Here is a 20,515-nt window from a genome sequence, read left to right as displayed (position 1 = left end):
AGCTGCAGTGAAAGTGAACAGTTTTCCTGAAAACTGACGCTCCGTGTTAACTAACCAGCTTATTCTTGACTTCCATATTACAGAGGGCTTCTGCCAAGATGGTACAGGCTTCCTTTAGCCCCCAGTGGGCGGCAGCATGCAGTGGTGTCCAGCCATCTATGTCCTGCACATTCAAGTTAGACCCAGCTTGGATCAAGAGCCTACGGAAGACAAAGTTCTAATTTTAATCCCAATCAAGACTTCAGTAAACAAGGAAATCATGTATTTTCATTAAGTTGGCCAAACAAATTCATTTCTTTGACTGAACACTTAGCATCTTGTTCACTAGAAAACATTTCAAAGCAACTATGCAAGAATTGTACCAGCAAACTCTTCTTCAGGTTTTTATGTGCAATATGTTACTGTCTTCAGTGCAACAGCTAAATAGAAATCTAGCACTGGGATTTTCAATTTAAGGATAAGAGAATGAGTAAAAAGCTTCTACTATACCAGCTAATGCTAATCTAGTTAGGGATCTGCATTCATTACATCTGTTTCAGTGGGCAAGCACATACCTTGCGACTTTCTACTACACGTGGGAAACGGAGAGTATGCGTGTATTTTTAACAATGAGATACATGCATACTATCCGTTTTCCCATATGTACTAGAAAGAGGGCAAGGTATGCACATACCCGCCGAAACAAATGTAATGAATGCACATCCCTACCGATTAGCTCATATTAGTCTGAACTGATATGCTGTTCTTCATCCAACATTGATCCTACCCTACTTTACAAAGTAGTAGCTATCTGCAGAGTGCATGGCATATAGACCGATTAGAAGTCTTTGAAAAAAAAATAATAATAATACTGCTGCTAGTAGCAGAGAAACTGAGGCCCAGAGACACTGGCCCTTTTGCAGAGTAAAGCAGTATCCATGACAGTGGGTAAAAACAGAAGGGAGATCCACGTGAAATCAATACTTACAAGATTTTACAGAATAGAAATGTATACAGTAATAGGTAAAATTCATTGGAAAGATGGACTTTAAAGTGTTCGCAAAATTTGCAAATTTTGTACGTGTGTGAGAGAGAGCGAGCGAGCTGGAGTGTGTGTGCATAAGAACGAGAGGATATCTGTATGGGGGGTGGGTATGTGAGAGAGAAGGTGATGGTGTGTGCATGAGAAATGGAGTATGTGTGCATGAGAAATGGAGTATGTGTGCATGAGAAATGGAGTATGTCATTGCCTATTTTTTCTTCCAAGTCATTTTTTTCAACTTTTCATAACTGGTCAAGTCCTGCAGTAAAGGAAAAATAGGCGCTAACTAGGGATGTGCATTTGTCACACGCACCTCGCTGACTCTACTACACGCGAGAAACAGACAATATGCGTGTATTTTTAATAATGAAATACACGCATACTATCTATCGGTTTTCCTGCATGTGCTAGAAAAGTCAGCGAGGTAGGTGCGTATCCTCCAAAATAGATGTAACAAATGTACATCCCTAGTGCTAAGTAGGAGAAAAACCCATCAAAAAGAACGGTGTAAAAAGGACTTACAACACATACCCCTCAGTCGTGTAATGTCCCTCCCCCCTTGATATCTCTAGCACATCCATCTACAGCCATTCCTCTGCTACAATGGCAGAACCCTGGCTTCCTATTGGCTGTGATGCTCAATTTATTACACCAACTCCTGTTTGGTTTGCAGGGCTTGGCCTTCCCAGGAGCTACCCTGCACATGTCATGTTATGCCCGCGCCCCTCAATGCCTCAAGCACCACTACTTCTTTGGCTCACAGGGCCTGGCTTCCACACGAGCCCCACTACACAGATCACCCCGTCCATGCCTCCTTGTCAGCACGTACGTAGCACACTGCGCCACCCGCACGTTGTGCACACACGCGCACACCACCAGCTGTACCTGTGCACGGCTCAGTGTTACATGACAAATGACAACGAATGACAGCGCTGGCAAACTATATTATAGATTAAAAATATAGATAGATGTGGACTCAGATGCGGGAATAGACGTCAGCTTGCTACGATCAATACAGATGAGATATGCGCCCATTCTTCTAATGCCACGGAACTTAAGTGCATTAAGTGTGTGTGTGAAAGTTGAAAAAGAAAGAATGCAGATGGAAATCAATGTTACCATAAAGCTTTCACTGGAACTTCCTGCAAACAGCTCAAACTGATAAAATGTTTAAGAAGAAACAGCTATGCAGTCGGAGAAACAGCTTTGCCTATGAATAAACTCGCTCAATGCCACTTTGGGACAGATGTATGAAAGGGCTTTTCCCATTCTGCCTTTATGGGGAAAATGTTTAGTACAGAAGATCCTTTGCAACCAGTTGGCGGTGAGGCCGGAGGAAGGAGGTTATACCGTGTTACTGATACAATACTGAGAATAATGGGACATAAATAAGTCTTTACCTCATGACCTCCAAGTAGCCCTTGGCCGCAGCCACATGAAGGGCGGAAGCCCCTGAGCGACTGTGTTTGATGTCCTCTATCTTCCCTCTATTCAGCCACTGGCGAGCATCCTGAAGCATCCGATTTTCTTCTTCCTTCCTTGACAAGTCCAGATCAATCCCTAGGGAAATGGGGACATCTTCAGCGCCAGAGCTCCCCCACCAACACAAACCCATGGTTGAGAATCTCTGAGTTTTATTCAATATTTATAGCGCGTACAGCGCCAGCAGATTCCGCCATACACAAGGCAGTTCCACTATGTCACTCTGACACCACCCTTGTTTTCAAAGCTGCTGACTGCCCCTTAGCAGAAGGATCAGCCCTTTATCATGGCTAATTTAAAAATAAATAAATAAATAAATAAATAAACCTGGCCATTTCTCATCTTCTCTTCCTACCTCCCCTAATAAAAAAGAAAAAAAAAAGGTCATTTCCCCCATTCCAACGCATTTCAATGGAGAAGGAAGCTGCATCTTCCATTCCCTTACATGGAAAATGTGTGCACATATTGCAGACATGGGTGGACACACACAATGAGGATGAACTGGCACAAGTCTGAAGCTTGTCAGCTGTAGCGCAAATTGTTAAGACCTCAGCTTTAGTTCCCGTTCACCTGCATATCTTTCACAAATATTTATAATTCCATTCCCTTAAAAATGCAAAAGAGACCATCAAAAAACTTGCATTCACTCACCACACGCGCGGAATGAAAGATTTTCTTTGACTTTTGATTGTTTTTGGTTTTTTTTTCTACTTTAAGGCAATGAAAACAGTGAACCCTTAGGAGAGACGCCATGGACAGTCAGCGACTAGGATGCAGGCTTCCGACAGCTGGTGCTCTTGCTCAAACTGTGATCTGCCTTGAAGCGGCACGGAATGCAATTATTATATTAAGAGGTAGATCTTAAATAAGTACGCGCGCGCGTACTTTTGTTCGCGCAACCGGCGTGCAAAATCGGCAGCCTGCGCGCGCCGAGCAGCCTGCCTCCATTCCCTCCGAGGCCGCTCCAAAATCGGAGCGGCCTCGGAGAGAACTTTCCTTCCGCGTCCCCCCACCTTCTCCTCCCTTCCCCTATTTACCCCATCCCCCAGCCCTACCTAAATCCCCCCCCCCACCTTTGTTGTGCAAGTTACGCCTCCTTGAAGCAGGCGTAACTTCCGCGCGCCATCTCGGCATCCCCCGGCACAGGCCGCAGTGCTGGGGGGACTCGGGACCGCTCCTCCCGGCCCGCCCCCGAACCGTCACCACGCCCCAGACCGCCCCTGACCCCACCCCAGGACACGCCCCCTCCCACCCCTTTTACGAAGCCCCGGGACTTACCTGTGTCCCGGGGCTTTGCGCGCGCCGGCGGCCTATGCAAAATAGGCCGCCGGCAGGATTTACGCGCGCAGGGCTTTTACAATCTAGCCCTAAGGTTTCAAAACTTTGGCCAATTCGACCCCTGTGTGTGCATTCATTCCTTTATAAAATGGTCTTTTATCTTGGCTCTGAAATGCTGGCAGCCCTAGGTTTCCATTTCTCTGCGCTTTCAGGACTTTTCGATACCCTTTCTACTTCGGTGGGAGTGAAGAGCTCCCTAAAGAAACCAAAATCAACCCCACACCTCCTTGGACTGCCCCGACTCCTCCCAGTCTGCCCATGGAGCCAGCATCACTGCCGCAATGTTACTGAACTCGGGCAGTCTCAACGCAATAGCAGCAAGCTCCTCTGGGAAAGAAAAAAAAAAAAAAAAAGAGATTGACTCCTGTAAAATAAGCTCAATAATTCTCTATCAGACAGCAAGGAATTTACAGAGCCATTCCTGTCCTTTTATCGCAAAGCCTTAACTTACAACACATAGGTAAAATAGTCAATGGAAAGCTTTAGGGGGAAGAAAAGAAAAAAAAAGCAGCAGCTCATCTTACGTGATTATTATTTAAAAGCATTTATCAGGAGGTTTGCCTCCAAATATGTGGCTATACCTATGCAATTACATTTATAAATGAAATGGGTTTCAACTGTGTTCTGTTATATCCAAATGCTGTGTAGAGCTGGACACTCGCCCACAGATTTTATCCACCAGCACCATCATTAGCAAGCCATGCAGCAGCTAAGCAGAACTCAGCGGGTCTCCTGTCCAAGGAATACAAACTCTCAGAAGCAGCTGAAACGCACAGAGACATTTACTGTACTGTAGAGATACTGAAGATCTGAGGGGAGGAAGAAAAGGAACTTGATTTGTACACACTGCACCCCCCTTCCCCAAGAGGAAAATAGTGCCACCGTGTCCCTCAGCCTGTCTAGGGGCTCATTCTAATTAGCTCAGGTTAGTCTGAACTGGGGAAAGAAAGATTAAGGAAGTCGGAGAGGGGGCGATGTACTTGCAGTTACAAAGTGAGCAAGCAATGAAGGAAAGGATTTGTTCCAGGGATCTTTGGTTTCTGGCTTGTATATTTCTACGGTATACCAACATCTTGCTATAACCCTATAAAGTTTTAGCAAAGCCGCAAAGATATAAAGTCACTATGTTTCGAGAAACCTTGCTGTAGGCATCCTTTTTGGAGCTATTTTAAGGGGTTTTATTTTTTTAAGAAGCTCCCCTGCACGACTTCAGTTTATCTGCAAAACCGCAAGCCCCATCACAACAGCACGCACTACATGTTCTATGTAAGACACACATGTTAAGTCACTCCAATGTTATATGTAAACCGAAGTGATTAGTAACATTGTTATGAATTTCGGTATATAAAAAATGTTAAATAAATAATAAATAAATACGTAAGACCTGCCATGCTGGGTCAGGCCAAGGGCCGTGGAGCACGGCATCATCCTGTCTCCAACAGTGACCAAGCCAGGTCACAAGTACCTGGCAGATCCTATAAAGTCCATCTGTTCCCTGTTACTCGCTCAGAGGGATAGCAATAGCATTCTTTGGTCTACCTAGCTAAAAGAATTTGTGCCAATTGCCTCGATCACACTGAAGGTCAAGCTAGAGTCCTAATACAAACTGAAGCAATAGTAAGAAACATAAGGAAGAAAAAGCGAACAAAATAAATGGAAAACAATCAAAGAAATACATACATAAAATGGGGAATGATCACTTAGGCAGTAATAGTACAGATAAAAGGGAATTTGGGCTTTATAGTGAACATAAATCACCAAGGCAGTGTTATTATGGAAAGAGCTAACCTCAAACATAATTGGCAAGGCCGGTAATTCCCCCTCTCTACTCAACACTGAGTTGCATACTTCAGAGAAAAAAAATGAAGGGGCTGGAGAAAGCCTGGAGGAGAACAAAACTGTGAATACTATTTTTTTGTATCAGACCTTAAATTAAGAATGGTTGAAAAAAAAAAGTTAGGTTTAATTAGCCTAGAGAGGCGGGCTAAGTGGCCAGGGGCAAAGAATGCCGATCGTTTAGCTTCGAGACTGTGCCACAAAACTGGCATGAGATGGCATCTTTTACATGGCACAAGAGATCTTTCACTGCGCCTAACGACTGTCAGCAGGGCTCACCTTGTCTCCTTATCTGATCCAGAAGCAAGTCTCTCATGGATGCCTCCTCAGCAAGATCTAATGGTACTTCCCCTTCGCTGTTCACAGAAGCCACATTTGCTCCATGGCTAATTAAGTACCTAGAGAAGCAAGAGACTCACAGAGTCAGTTTAAGGCAGAACTTGTGGTCGGTTTAAGCAACTGTGCCCTCAGGGGGGCTCGAGGAGTCACCAGGTTAGCAAGAATCGGGTAAATCTCAACAAACGTGCCCGGTAAAACAGTGGCCACCCTACGCCTGGTTTTACATGCACTGTGAAGTACGGTTCTAGTGGGAATTACATGTGCACTTTTGCAATTTCAAAAGCATGCTTCTATTGTGTCTCGGAAAGATTACCCACTTAAAAGCAGCAGGTGTAAACAGGTGACTGCAGCATTATTTCATACTTTGTATAAAGTCCAGGGGTAAAAATGTACCCAGAGACTGTGCACTTAGGTGGCCAGACTTAAAGTTACCCCCATAGTGTATTAGATATCACAAGCAGAATGTTTTTTGACTGCATGGACCAATTAGACCCAAGATAACCCCTGAAACACGGCAATATGGCCAATACCAAGGCCGGTACAGCTAGCTACTAGAAGTCTACAGGAAGCAAACACAAAATAAATACGCAGTATTTCTAGTAATTTCAGCTCTGGAATATGAACTAGCGGTGGTTTTTGCTGTATTGAATTTCTCTCTTTGGGAACACATTACAGCTTCTTTACAGCCCCTCATGCTTGGCGGGTTGCCAGAAAAAGCCAGCGTCTCCAAGCCTCAGCTGAATAATTGGGATGCACTGTATGCCGACTGCAAAGTCTGCTCACTCACTCTGCTATGTTCAGATAACCACAGGAGGCCACGGCATGAAGGGGTGTCCAGCCCTCATTATCCTGCTGATTCACGTCCGCACCACTCTGCACCAGAAACTTCACCACATCCAGGTTCTCATCTATGCATGCCTTAAAGGAAAAAAGAAAAAACGGCAACAGTCATTTTACCCCCAGCATTTTAGTTTTATATCTTGCACTTGAAATGCTAGTACTGTGGCATGTTCCTAACCTTGGGGTTGTCCCTCCATAATCCCTACAAAGCAGGATTTTATTCACCATCATGTGAAGACAGTAATGGTCTTGAAAGTTCATGCAGAGGGGGAAATATATAAGGAACACTTAGGTGACAGTCAGAAAGATTAGTAGCAGTGAAAAATCTCTCTCATTTTTCCATTCTTTGCTGTTATTCCTCTTTTGCTTATTTTAGAGGATTTTTTTTTCTTAGTCTGCCCTTTTTTTTTTTTTAGTGTAGTTCTTTTTAATTTTTTTTTTGCTCTTTTGTTGCAGGTTATGTGTGTGATGATGAAATAAGCAAGCAAGCTGGTATGACCTCCTCCCAGAAACAATGCAGAGTTGGTCTCATAATGCGCACCAGAACAATCAGGGCTAAGATCAAGCTATAAAGCAGAGGCAAAACACCCCCCTTACTGTGAAGCAGATTCCATAAGTCTGACATGACCCAAAGAAGAGTGACATGTGAGATTCAGAGGAGGACTAGAGTAGCTTGTCCAGGACCTGGTGGGGAGGTGAATTCCAGCAGTCAAGGGAATGTAAGGGGCAGACATTAGGTAAATATTAAGGTTGACAGCAAAGGGACTAAATCTAACCAATTGATCCTGATAAATTGTATAAAATTTCACACTGTCCCTGTACCTTGGTTTCTAAATCTAGGTCTTAAGTGGTCATGCTTATGGAATATACATTACTGTGGGTTTTAGAGTAAAGTTACTGTATTGTTGATGGTTCTGCTTTGCAGTCATATATTTCTATAGTATTAGATAAGCAAAAAATAAAAGAAATGTGTTATCTAAATTTTAGGCACCCAGGTGACCTGGTTCCTGGGATCTTTCCAGCCTTGCTCATGCACATCGCCATCTTGGAACAACTCTTCTGTTGGTACGATAGAGGGATCCACAGAGAGGTAGCCGTGTTAGTCTAGTGCAGCAAAAGTGACACGCATCTGTCCTGGGAGGTCCGTGCCTCAATAAACTGGTTTGTCTATAAGGTGCCACCTGCCTCTTTTCATTTTTGCAAAGAACCCAATATTTTTATATAAAGCTTCTTTCTGAAACCCTGTTAAAAGCATAAGCAACAGTTACTGCACAGTTGGCCCTGGTTTCATCGACCTCTAGAGGGGTTGTAAAACAGGTGCAGAATCTGAACCTGGAAGCACTGATTTACATGTTGCAGGCTGACACTTTATTAAAACTATCCTTCGCCATTCCCATTTACTAAAACAAGCACTGAATGCTTTACGTTTGGAACAAATGACCCAGAAAGGACAGACAGCAAAAGACTTAAAGTGAAACTTTGTCAGTGCACTTGAGTTAACAGACATCCTTCCATAGCTAAACAGAGAAGTAATTCTGGAGTGCATCTATTGCTTGATTCTGAAAAGGCTTTTAGATTATGGCACCGTGTGTTTGGGTGGCTCAAGGAGGGAGGGGAAAAAAGGTACCAGCTGCCTATTCAGATGCCCTGTAAATGGACCAGCATTCTCCCAATAAAGGCAAACTAGCCGACAGCTGATAGGCGTCAGGATTAAATCTGTGATCAGAGGCAGGCGTTTACAGAGAACAAAGCCAGCAGAGGCCCAAAATAGCTTTGCAACTGTCATCGCTAGCAAGTGCCAGCCCTGGGAGATATGACCTTGCTATTGTCCCGCCACCGTGTGCTACGCTTAAAGAGCTGTGCATTGAAACAGACATCTAGCAAACGCCGCCCCCCCCCAAAAAAAAATGCTTCATCTTGAATCAAATCCATTTCATTTAACACTGCAGACAATGGAGGCCCATGGCTTAAGCATGGCCAGTGGTACTGGAAGGGGAGTGAAATTTCGGTGGTCCTTCAGCACCAAAAAAAAACCAGAGTAAATTAGCAAATGGTTTGTGGTTTGATTCATGTTAGGATATCAAAAATCTTTATTCTAGATCAGATTTGGTCAAGTAAACGGAACCGATCAAGTGAAAAAGATCACCAATCATGCTCACTGTTTGCCTGTCGTCCCTGCCTACAAACTACCACAGACACCACTTGATTTCCCGGTTTTCTTCTTTTGCCCCATTCCTAAAGCTCCTCCATGCCTCTCTCAATTTAGTTATTTTGGGGAAGCCTTCCCGGGGAAGCCACTGCCCCCCAGCCTCGTATATCCCCTTTTCTTTTTAGCATGTTTATAAAACTTTTTCCCCCAACCACGGAACTGGTCTTACTCGGAGGAATGATCAAATGTACTTTGGGATGGCTCCAAGCTCACTGTCCAGAAATGGTATCTGGAAGGCCATTCAGCCACATCGAAAAAGCCTTACAAAAATATTAGCCATCTAACGCCATGGGACTGGGAGACGAGCTGAATTTCCCCAACTTCACACAGAGCGGTCAGCAGAAGAGGTCTGAACCCAAAGCCTCAGGACTGCACACAGTTCGGTGTCCTCCTCCTCATGCGACTAGCAGCCCCCACTGAAGCAGCATCCTCTACCCAAGCTTGCCGCACTGCCGCTTCTGCACCACAGGTCAGCAGTGAAATGCACAATAAGATTTTTATTTGAAAGTAGACTCTTGGGCAGTTTTCAGGGAGATTATAGTTTACATCCCTAGGAAATAATCTGAGTTGAATTGCCTAGCCTGCAGGACGACTGCCTTTGCACATCTTTTTCACCACATTCTCAGACATCAGTGCGTCTTATTCTCATAAAAACAACAAACAATAATATTAGACCGCTTTGCTTCATACCGGTAACACCATTGGTTTTGGTTTTTTTGATAACGTACGTGCTTACTGGGTTCTTCCCTTTTCCACAATTTCATGCATTCTCAGACTGGGGAGCTCTGCGCTTGAATCACAGAAGTGCAAGAGAAGAATGGAAAACATGAAACTTATCAGAGGATCACAAATAGCCAAGAATATCAGTTTGTGCTAAATGATTTTCCTAATGATGGCAGGGCCTCCGACACATTAGGAACAAGACCCAGAGCACCAACTCTGTGCACCTAGGCCCTGGAAGAGCTGTCGGACAGTAAAGGCTGCTATCAGAGGCGCAAGTCAACCGCTGACCTATAATCCCCTCTGTCATTCTTTGTTCCCAAGGCTTACATTCTCCACCCCCAGCTCACTTCTCTTCCCTATTTCGGGGATTTTTTTTTCCAGGTATGTGTCGTATTAGCTGCCAGTGAAATTACCTAAAAACGACCCATCCCTCACTTGAAACCCATCAGAAAAAAACAACAACCCCAAACTTTAGCAATGTAAAGTTGTAAGAAAAACATTTAAATCCAAAAAGACTCTCATATCCATAAGGAGATAAAATAATTTTGCAATGGAATAGGGATTAGATTATACTGCAAAGGAGCGAGAGAAAGAAAAAGTATGGAAGGATAGCAGGTTTCTGCTGCAAAATTATTTTTACTTTTATCTTTTCCAGGATGCTATAGCATGGGAAGCTGAAAAGGGGCAGAGGGAGAAGCATAAAGGGGGTGGGATGGATTGGAGGAAGATAAGAAGGGAAGCGAGGAGAAGAGGGAGTAACCAAGAAGCGAGAGATACAAAGGAGAAGATCACAAAGCGGTTCTGAGATCTGAATGGAAACATTTACTTCTTTTTATTTATAAAGTTTGTAAGCTGCCTTTCCAGAAACATGCCCAAGGCAGCTAACAAATAACAAAATTAAAACAGGACGGCTAATATGAATAGAAAATCAATGTTTGTCTAGCAAGAACTTCATCCTGTGAAGATTCAAGCAATGCCGAGACATCCAAACTATCCACAGACAATGGGACAGTAACTTTCAAACCAGCGCGCGGGTACTCATTGGCGCGAGTGTCGCGGTGCGCGGCCAGAACTGATAAGCATGGGGGTAACCTGTACAGTGCAGCAGATATTACCACAGGCTTGCTGGGCAGACTGGATGGACAATTTGGTCCTTTACAGCCATCATTTCTAGGTTTGTTTCTTTAAACCCTTGACATATGGCTCTCTCTTTTTATTTTTTTTAACTTACTTCTCACTCCTAGCAGAAGTAAACTTGTGTGTCATGGGGACCTGAGCACGTGCCTAGGTGTGAAAGTATTTACGAGCACTTCTCTTAGTCACGCCCCAAAATATCCATGTCCCACCCAGACCACGCCCACTTCAAAAAAGTTTGAGATACGTGTACTGCGGGAACTCCATGAAGTTAGCAAGTAGCACATTTAAGACTAACTGGAGAAAATTCTTTTTCACTCAACGCACAATTTGTTGACAGAGGATGTGGTTAGTGCAGTTAGTGTAGCTGGGTTCAAAAAAGGTTTGGATAAGTTCTTGGAGGAGAACTTAAGTCCGCTTAAGTCAAGTAAGGGAACGGGTAGTATCAATAGTGGGATCAAAACTTTGGAACTCTCCCCCTATGCACCTACGGCTACAAACAGATTAAAAAAAAAAAATGTTAAACCGAGCTGAAAATCTGGCTTTTTAAATGCGCATATGCAGAAAATGAATAGCAATCTTTACCAGCATAGCATGATTTTTCTTTTAGTCACTTTTAGTCTATTTTATTTTAGTCTAAATTGTTTTAAATTGTTTAAATTGTTAGGTACTTTATGTACTTTTTAACAGATTTTAGATGCCACTATATTTGATACATGTTTTGTTTTTCCTTTATGTTACTGAATGTGAACCGTTGTGAAGGCCATGCCGATGTGACGGTATATAAAAATACCATAAACCATAAGTCCATTAATGGCTATAAATCAAGTTGACTTAGGGAATTGCCACTACTATTACTGGCATCAGTAGCAAGGGATCTTCATGGTATTTGGGTAATTGCCAGGTTCTTGTGGAATGGTTTGGCCTCTGTTGGAAACAGGATGCTGGGCTTGATGGACCTTCGGCCTGACCCAGCATGGCAATTTATGTTCTTATTTGGGCAGCTATTAAATTCGGTGAGCACGTGCAAGCCCAACTTAAGTGCGTATCTCCCGCTGTTGGCATGCAGCGGGCTTTTAAAATCAACCTCAGTAGGAAGAAAGTAAATCTTACTTAACAGGGATACTTTGATGCAATGTCATTTTTAATCTTTCTTGAAAATATTTCTTAAGCGAAATCTTCAAATTAAGAAAATTAAAACACCTCAAGTTTTTATATCTAGAAATATTTTCCAAGTATTCCCCGCTACCCTTATGAAATTAATTCTTTAATCAAGACATCTTAACATTTTGAAAGGAAGAAATCTGAAGATGATAAAGTAAAGCTTGCGATTTAACAATAAATACCAATATACTGGAAACTTCAATGTCAGTACCAGAGACAATGGAAGTGAACTGAGCAAAAAGTAATGATTGTTGTAAAGGGTATAGGTAATAGATCTAGAATCTGCATTTGCTCTAACGCCAACTTTGAAAATTTATGACTATGAAGTCTATAAATCTGCTGTCATGTTGACCAAGAATATGTACAAATATGAACTAGAACATATATGTGCTATGGTGTTGACCTAGATTATGAATGCTAGCACAGAAAGCCATTGCTGATCAAGAATATGAACGCTGATTTTGTAAACCATTGTGATCTTATTCTGGAACGACTGTATATAAAATGCCTAAATAAATAAATAATCTGGGATCTATGATGCTTCAACTTGCTCTCCTGATGCTGAAACATTTTAGCTGCATCCAAGGAGCAGATGCAAAGTTGATCACACATCCTGCCAGAAGAGCTTCCCACCCTTTCCAAGGATATGCCAGGATCCTCAAGAGATACTGGTTTGGAGACCCAAGGGATCAGAGACTTAGCTATGCTAAGTCTTTCTCTTCTTTCTCAGCCAAGTTCTTATCACCCTGTTATATGTAACTGCCTTTTCCGCACCATTGTTATAGTTATGTTTACTATGCACCCCTGTTTTATGTGAACCAGCACGATGTGACTGCTGTCTCGAATGCCGGTATATAAAAATCTGAAATAAATAAATAAATAAATAAATGCTAAGCGGCCGCACTGGAGATGATATCATAGCTTGAGGAATTCCTCCACAAACTTTTTTTTGAGTGCTGCACTCTCTTTCCTCTGTGCTCCCAGAATGTAAGAGACACGGGGGTTGGTCTGATTCAGGGGATGGACCCAACTCAACAGGTTTCAGCCTGGCATGCTCTTCTTCTGGCAAGGCTCCAATCATGGAAAGCAGATGGCCGCTCATGTTCCTACAAAGACAGGAAATGTTTGGGCAGCAGGGGGCAGGGTGGCAAACCTTGGGGCTCAAAGCATTCACAATGCATAGGGTTTCCTCTTGGTATTGGCCCCAGAGCTGTGCCCCACACCCGTGGAGATCCAACGTGATCCCCAGGACCTGGAGCGCGGGAGGCTGGATAAGCAGGGACGTAAGCCCTCCATTTCTTTCCCATAATGAAACAAAAGGGAAATAAAAGGAAACTGAGGAGCTATTTGAATGCATCTGCTGAGTAAGATGCCATCTTGAATCCTTAGTATTTCAGATTTTATTTCATTGCCTTTTCTACTGTTGTGCTTGTTTTATCATTAATTATTTTTATGGTGTAATCAACATATTTCAATTTGTTCGCTAAATTTCAATTTGTTTGCTAAACCTAGGTTGGACAGCTTCGAATTAATCTCCACCAAAGAGATTGAATCCATTCTAAAAAGACAGAAACCATCTAGTCATCCGGCTGATAATATCCCATCAAGACTCCTGCTGCTTATTCCAGACACGATCTCAGGACCTCTAACAAATATTATTAACAGCCTTCTAACTCAAGGAAGCTACCCAGACAGCCTAAAAACTGCTTCTCTTAAGCCCCTCCTCAAGAAACACAATCTAGACCCTAATGTACTAGCCAACTTTAGACCCATCTCCAATCTACCATTCGTTGCCAAACTTACAGAGAAACTGGTAAACACCCAGCTTTCAGAATATCTAGAGGACCATAAGATCCTATACCCCTCGCAATATGGCTTCCGGAAATCACGCAACACGGAGACCCTCCTCATTTCGCTTACAGACCATATTATAATGGGATTAGACAAAGGACATTCCTTCTTATTAGTTCTGTTAGACATTTCGGCGGCATTTGACACAGTCAACCACACCATCCTCCTGGATCGCCTTGAGGATATCGGCATCTCCGGATCAGCCCACAACTGGTTCAGGTCCTTTCTCAGCAATAGGACTTTTAAAGTCAAAATCAATAACAAGGAGTCACCTCTAACAAAATCTTCCCTTGGCGTACCACAAGGATCCTCCTTATCTCCAACCCTCTTTAATATATACCTCCTCCCCCTCTGCCAACTACTGACAGACCTCAACCTAATTCACTATCTGTACGCAGATGATGTACAGATTCTAATCCCAATATCAGAATCCATCTCAAAAGCTCTCACCTACTGGAATAACTGTCTTCTATCCATTACTAATCTACTCAACAGCTTAAACTTGGTCCTCAACGCCTCAAAGACGGAACTTCTCTTCATCTCTTCAAATGAAAACAATCTTCCTCCACCTTCACCGCACAATGCTCACATCACCTGTACGCACGTTAGAGACCTTGGGGTAATAATAGACAATCGTCTAAACCTTAAAAAAATGGTCAACACAACTACCAAAGACAGTTTCTTCAGACTACAGGTTTTGAAACGACTGAGACCACTCTTATTTTTCCAAGACTTCAGGACAGTCCTCCAGGCTCTTCTGTTCGCCAAAATAGATTACTGCAGTGCCCTCTTTCTAGGCCTCCCTAAATCTACCACCAAACCACTGCAGATGTTACAAAATGCGGCAGCGAGACTGCTGACCAACACCAGCCGCGGTGAACACATCTCCCCCGTCCTCAGAAACCTACATTGGTTACCAGTAAATTTCAGAATCCTGTACAAATCTATTACCCTAATACACAAAACCATCCATCAGCAACTCCAACTCGACCTGGATATCCCTTTCAAACTCCACTCCTCTAACAGACCAACGAGAGATATCCACAAAGGCACTCTGAAATTTCCCCCTACTAAAGCCACTCGCCTCTCTACGACCAAAGACAGAGCTTTTTCAATTGCAGGCCCAGCTATCTGGAACAATATCCCAGCAAATCTCAGATTGGAACCCTGCCTCTTAACCTTCAGAAAAAGACTAAAGACGTGGCTCTTTCACCAAGCCTTCCCAGATCCACCGGATAATCACTAGTTTGAGCCTCACTTCTTACAAGGACCTTGACACACTTCCTCCTGAACAATGGACACTGGCATTTCCTGGTTAAAGCATATGCTCTAACCCGTTAAATTATTCGTATCATGTTATATTTATTCTACCTGCCTCTATCTTCCTTCCAGCTTGTCTTTAAGCCTCCAAGTTTTCCATACCTTGTTGATTGTAACTTTGACTTATTCCTTTTCCTTTGTTATCTATTATTTACCAGAATTGTTACCTCAGTTTTACCCTTTGTTAAAATGTAAACCGATCCGATATGGTTATCTACTATGAAGGTCGGTATAGAAAACTGCTAAATAAATAAATAAATTAGCAGTTTTTGCTCTAGAAATGGACAAAAACCTTGTTTTGAAACTTTATTTTCAAAATCTTACTGTATTACTCTGTGGCCAGAGAGCGTCTGTTTTTCCAGATTTACTCAGGACTATTAGAGATTAGGAGAAATTTTAGTCGTTTAAAAAGTTGCAGTATTAATTTCCATATTACTGTTTCTCAAGACAAATAAAATTAGATTTCTATGATCCTGGTTGTTTGAAGATCTTTCTTAGGGATAAAACATCTGGGTAGATGCCATGGGTACATGATCTTTGTTAGCGAGATGTTTTAGTTCTGGGAGGTAATTAACTAATTAATTTTGGCTCAGTATTAATATTAGTTAGATGCTTGTCTCGATTCCCCTTTGTTGGGGAATAAATTTCACCGAATGATTTTGTTCATTTCCTTAAATGTGTTTTCCTAATCACTTGTCACCCCTAATGAATATGCTTGAAATAGATTTGTATACAACTGAGGCAGTGTCCATGCAAATCTCTCTCGTGCATATTCATTGGCGATATCCTGACAAGCTGACTGGTCTGCGGCCCTCAAGGACTGAAGTTACTCTCACTCATCCCATACAGATCCTCTTAAACACAAAAAAGAAATAAGCTAAGAGCTTATTGGAACAACTTCATTTTTAGGAAGCCCCTAAACCCCATTCAAGTCTATTCATAGGCACAGCGCCCTAGGTAATTTATTCCATAACAGAGGCACAAACGGTGTCTCCCGGCCCCATGTTCACCAGCCTAATCGCTTAGAGGGCATCTTCAGTAAGCCCTCCCTAAAAGTTCTGATGGAAAAACAAACTATCAGCCATTCTCTGCCATACCTCAAGCCCAAACCAAGACTTAAAGGCTAAGGGGGAAGCATTTTGAATTGGCTGAAGGGACCCCGTCTCAGACAGGAGTAAATACATTTAGCTGAGGCAAAGACTTGTGGCCTTCTAGGAATCTTGCAGAGCAAAACTCCAAAACAGATAGGCAAAATGGAGCTGAGAGAGAATCGTGTCTAGGGCGACCACCGCCATTACGCAGCAAACTATTTTGGCATTCCACCTTGCAAACATCAGAAAATGCTAGCTAATATCTTTTGTGAGCATAACAAAAAAAAAAAAAACCCTGAAAGAGCGACACATGTACCCAACTTAGGTTTGTTAAAACTGAACACTATGTAAAATGTTGTCAAAACCATGGTAAAACATATCCATTCATGCTAATTCAACAATCACTGAATTATGATACTGTCTATGAAGAAAGAATGTCCAATAACAGAGCTACTCCAAGGCCAGACTGCAAGTCAGGGCTCAGGATTAATGCTGGCAGTGTGCTAGCAGATAAAAAATGCATTTTGCTGTTTTAAAGTCTAGAAAACCAGCAAGAAGCTGCCACTTCTGTTTTGAACAGCAGGAGAGCCTTTGAAAATCCATATCTTAGTCCCAGCAACATCTGCCTTGGCTTTAGTCTGCTGATGTGAAGAAATTGCCACCACCACTGTCAAAAGGCCAGAAGCAGATTACAGATTCAACCCATCTAGACCTGTGTGCTCTCTACAACAGTTTCATGTGAAAAGCACTGGGACAGACGGGCAGTCCTTTGGAACACCCAAGTCACATGGTGCTGCTGAGGTGTTTTGTCACCATAGGCCTGGCCACCTGTCACCTCTAGCTGCCATACTGGTACAATCTATGGCCAATAGCATCCCAGCCTGATGTTGTAAGAATATTTTGTGCTCACACAAAACCAGCCATGGACAGCCTCTAGTGCTATCAGGACATCTTTCTCCTATCTCATCTTCCAGGGCTTGTGCAATAACTGTCTTGACCGGCTATAGTTAGCAGGAGCAAGGCAGCTCACTAGACAGCTACCTCTAAGGCGGCTGCTGAATCGGCCACATACCACCAGTAAGAGCAATTAAAACAAGCACATTAGATGCAGATAGAGACCAATTGGACAAATCCAACCTGCTCATTTTTTTCCAGTCCACCATGCTAAGGATATATCCCAGCTAACAACCATAGAGTCTTGGCTACTTGTAGGAACTCGCTCTTTATCTGAGTCAGATTTTGTCCTCTTCCTCACTGGTGCCTCTTCCTCACCCGGGCCCTCCTAATCTCACTCAGCCTTCATAATAATAATTTAAAACAGCTACCAAAGCCAATAAGACTGTCGTCCAGGTCCGTTTGGCCTGGCTGAATGGCAATGGGCCACTACCAACCTGCTGACACTAAAGCAGCTGGGTTCTGGGGCATGGAAGCCTACTGGTAACAACCCAACTAGCCATGTTCTGCTGGTGGCAGCAGGTCGTGCCACCTCTGCTTTCCCCTTGTTTTCACTTTATTACCTTGCTTGGTCCTCTCCTTCAAGGTTTCTCAGTTAGTAGCAAATAAGAATACCCACTTGGCAATATCTTACCCAAGTATTATCAAAATGTCATAATTTTGTTTTTGAAATTCATATAATATTTTGAAATGGCAGGATAAGAAATAAACAATGAAAGCATCCAATGCTAGTAAGGGGATTTTCATGATCTTAACTCTTATCAAACAACTTTTCATGCCTTTAATTTGGGCATCTGTCACTCCCTTGCACAAGCCTGGTACAGAAGCAGCCGTCAGCCAGGATTTATAAATAGCGCTAGGTTTCTGATAAAATCCAGGAATGGAACGTGACCTGCGGTAATGTCAGATCTGCCCAGCCGTTCACGTTAGCAGAGAAGTGGGGCTAGAATTAGGTCTGGCCAGGAAAAAAAGGCAAGGGCTAACAAAGGTCAAAGGCAGCAGGTCCTCCTGCATTCTATACACACCCCGAGGGATTTATGACCAAGGTGAAATGCAGGGGAAAAATAGCTAAGCCCAGTTTAGGCATTTTCTGTTGTGTCTCTCAACAAGGTCAAGCCTCAGATCAGCAAGGATGAGCAATGCTCTTTGCTGAACAAACAAGATTTAAAAGCAGCACAACACTCCAACCAGAAAAATAAAAATTCTAGTAGACCAAATATGTTTTTCAACTGGTTATATACCTCGAATGCTAGGAGAGGAAGCTGAAGGGACAATACTGGAGATAACACACCAATGATGATATTCTGCTAGCAAGTTCTTTATTTTTTTCTGCTTCTTTGTACCTCCAGGTTCAACTGAAACTAGGGCTGGGATCTGGCACCCTAAGCCCTCATTTGCAACCACAAAAGGGAAATTTTTCCTCCATTATATCTCTCCTCTCATTGCAACGGCAGGCCTAGGCCGAGGGCACCAGGGCTCCTTCTGGAACCCCACAAACATAAGCCGGTTACAATACAAGCTTTGCCATGATCATACGCTCCTCGATTAACAAGCTACACTCCCCCTGGATTTCCTCTATTATAAAAATCCACACCCCCTCCTGAGACCTCAGATCATCTAATCTAAAGCTATTAGATATCCTGTCTCCAAAGCTCACCCACCTTGAGGAAACCAGAGCACATGCCTCCTTCTCCACAGGACCTCTCCTTTGGAACAGACTACCTAAAGAATTAAGATGTCTCCAAAAACAGAACATTCTTTAAAAAAAAAAAAAGCCCTTATAAAAAAAACTTTACTCTTCAAAAAAGCGTTCCCAAGCTTAAATGATGATGGACTAACCCCAACATCTCCACCCTCAGAGTGTGTCACTGCTCCCCTTCGGATTATCTACATAGTGTCATGTTTCTCTTATTGATTTGATTCTGTATGTTCATAATGTTCCCCACTCGGAACATAGGAAGAGCAGGTAATGTCTTTAAATAATTAAATAACTACGCCCTGAATCTGATCACAACACACACTCCCCTCACCCCAGGGTCCCTGAATAGTGCCTCTTCAACATCCTGGACCCAGGGTCAACCTGGGGAGCAGAAAACCTGACCCAGGAATTGAACTGGGCAGGGCAGTGCATAGCGCTTACTAACTGAGCCACCAGGCTGGCCTGCCAATTTTACTATGCACAATTATACCCGGCGTATGTGATTATTTCCAACTGTTCTGATTCCATCTGACCTGTGGCAGAGTCCAACAGAGAAGCAGCTCGTGGGATGCAAGCACTGCTGTAGACGGCCACAAGACGATTCTCTAGCACGGATATTTGTCAACCCGCAAGAACCCTGCTTGCAAATGCATTAAATGGGAGCAACCTTCAGGTCACTGCGAGCAGAAGGCAATTGGGTCAGGAACACCAAGAGTGAGAGAGAGAGAAGCTGTCACTGCTCCTGGGGGGATGAAATGAAGGGAAGGAGGGAAAAGAGGTCAGGGAGAGGTGGAAGGCAAAGAGCCTGGAGAAAGAATGGGGAGTCAAGAAGAAAGAATAAAATGGGTTGTGCATAGAGAGAGGTGAACACTGGCACCCAACGTACATAAACCTTGTACCTTATCCAAAATAAGGCCGGAGGTGGCTCACAATCAGTTAAAATGCTTTGTGACGCTTTTGCATGATCTTGCTGCAGTGCTGCCACCAGTAAACTTGTTGGCAACTGTTTGATGGTCTCACCGCATGACAAAAATGCTTTGTAACTGGGACTGTACAAGAGTGATATTTAACTATTCAACTAAGCAAATACCAGCTGGAAGTCACAAAACTGGCATCTATCACCCAGGAAGCAGAGAGAGCTCAGTTTAACATAAGAATGGGAAAACAAGACATTGGTCTAGTTGTATGTTTGATGTCAAACTGGTTTTCTTGTTCTTTCCCCTAGCCACAGATAAATACTTTGAAGTAGCAGATGAAGGCAGATAGAGACCAATTGGCCCATCTAGTTTGCCCAGTTAATTTTGTCAATACTGCTATTGTATTTTAAATTATTTATTGCTTAAAATCCTTTGCATCTCCACAGTACTGTTGTACCAACTGTTATCGACTGTTAAGCAGAGACCAGATTATTTTTCTTTGAATGATATTGGAAGGGCCCACATCAGTGCCTCTTCAGACTTAAAAACTTCAACTCAGCTCCAAAACCAATTCAGCACCATACTGAGCCTTGAAGC

At 43.0% G+C, this 20,515-nt stretch overlaps 1 protein-coding gene across 3 annotated transcripts in view; it reads right to left on the bottom strand.

The window, feature by feature from the left end:
• LOC115073708 (protein phosphatase 1 regulatory subunit 12B-like) overlaps window positions 1–20,515 on the bottom strand; it is a 127,590-nt gene that overhangs the window by 101,410 nt on the left and 5,665 nt on the right. For all 3 annotated transcript variants that reach the window (XM_029572352.1, XM_029572351.1, XM_029572353.1), the window contains exons 2-5: window positions 6,804–6,934; window positions 5,957–6,075; window positions 2,422–2,581; window positions 56–200 (exon numbers count right to left, since the gene is read on the bottom strand). In XM_029572352.1, coding sequence (XP_029428212.1) covers window positions 56–200; window positions 2,422–2,581; window positions 5,957–6,075; window positions 6,804–6,934 — 555 coding nt within the window. The remainder of the gene's footprint in view (window positions 1–55; window positions 201–2,421; window positions 2,582–5,956; window positions 6,076–6,803; window positions 6,935–20,515) is intronic.

This window comes from Rhinatrema bivittatum, chromosome 12, assembly GCF_901001135.1.
Source record: "Rhinatrema bivittatum chromosome 12, aRhiBiv1.1, whole genome shotgun sequence".
Lineage (NCBI taxonomy): Eukaryota > Metazoa > Chordata > Amphibia > Gymnophiona > Rhinatrematidae > Rhinatrema > Rhinatrema bivittatum.
The sequence above is the reverse complement of the archived record's forward strand: the minus strand, read 5'-3'. Positions and strand labels throughout refer to the sequence as shown.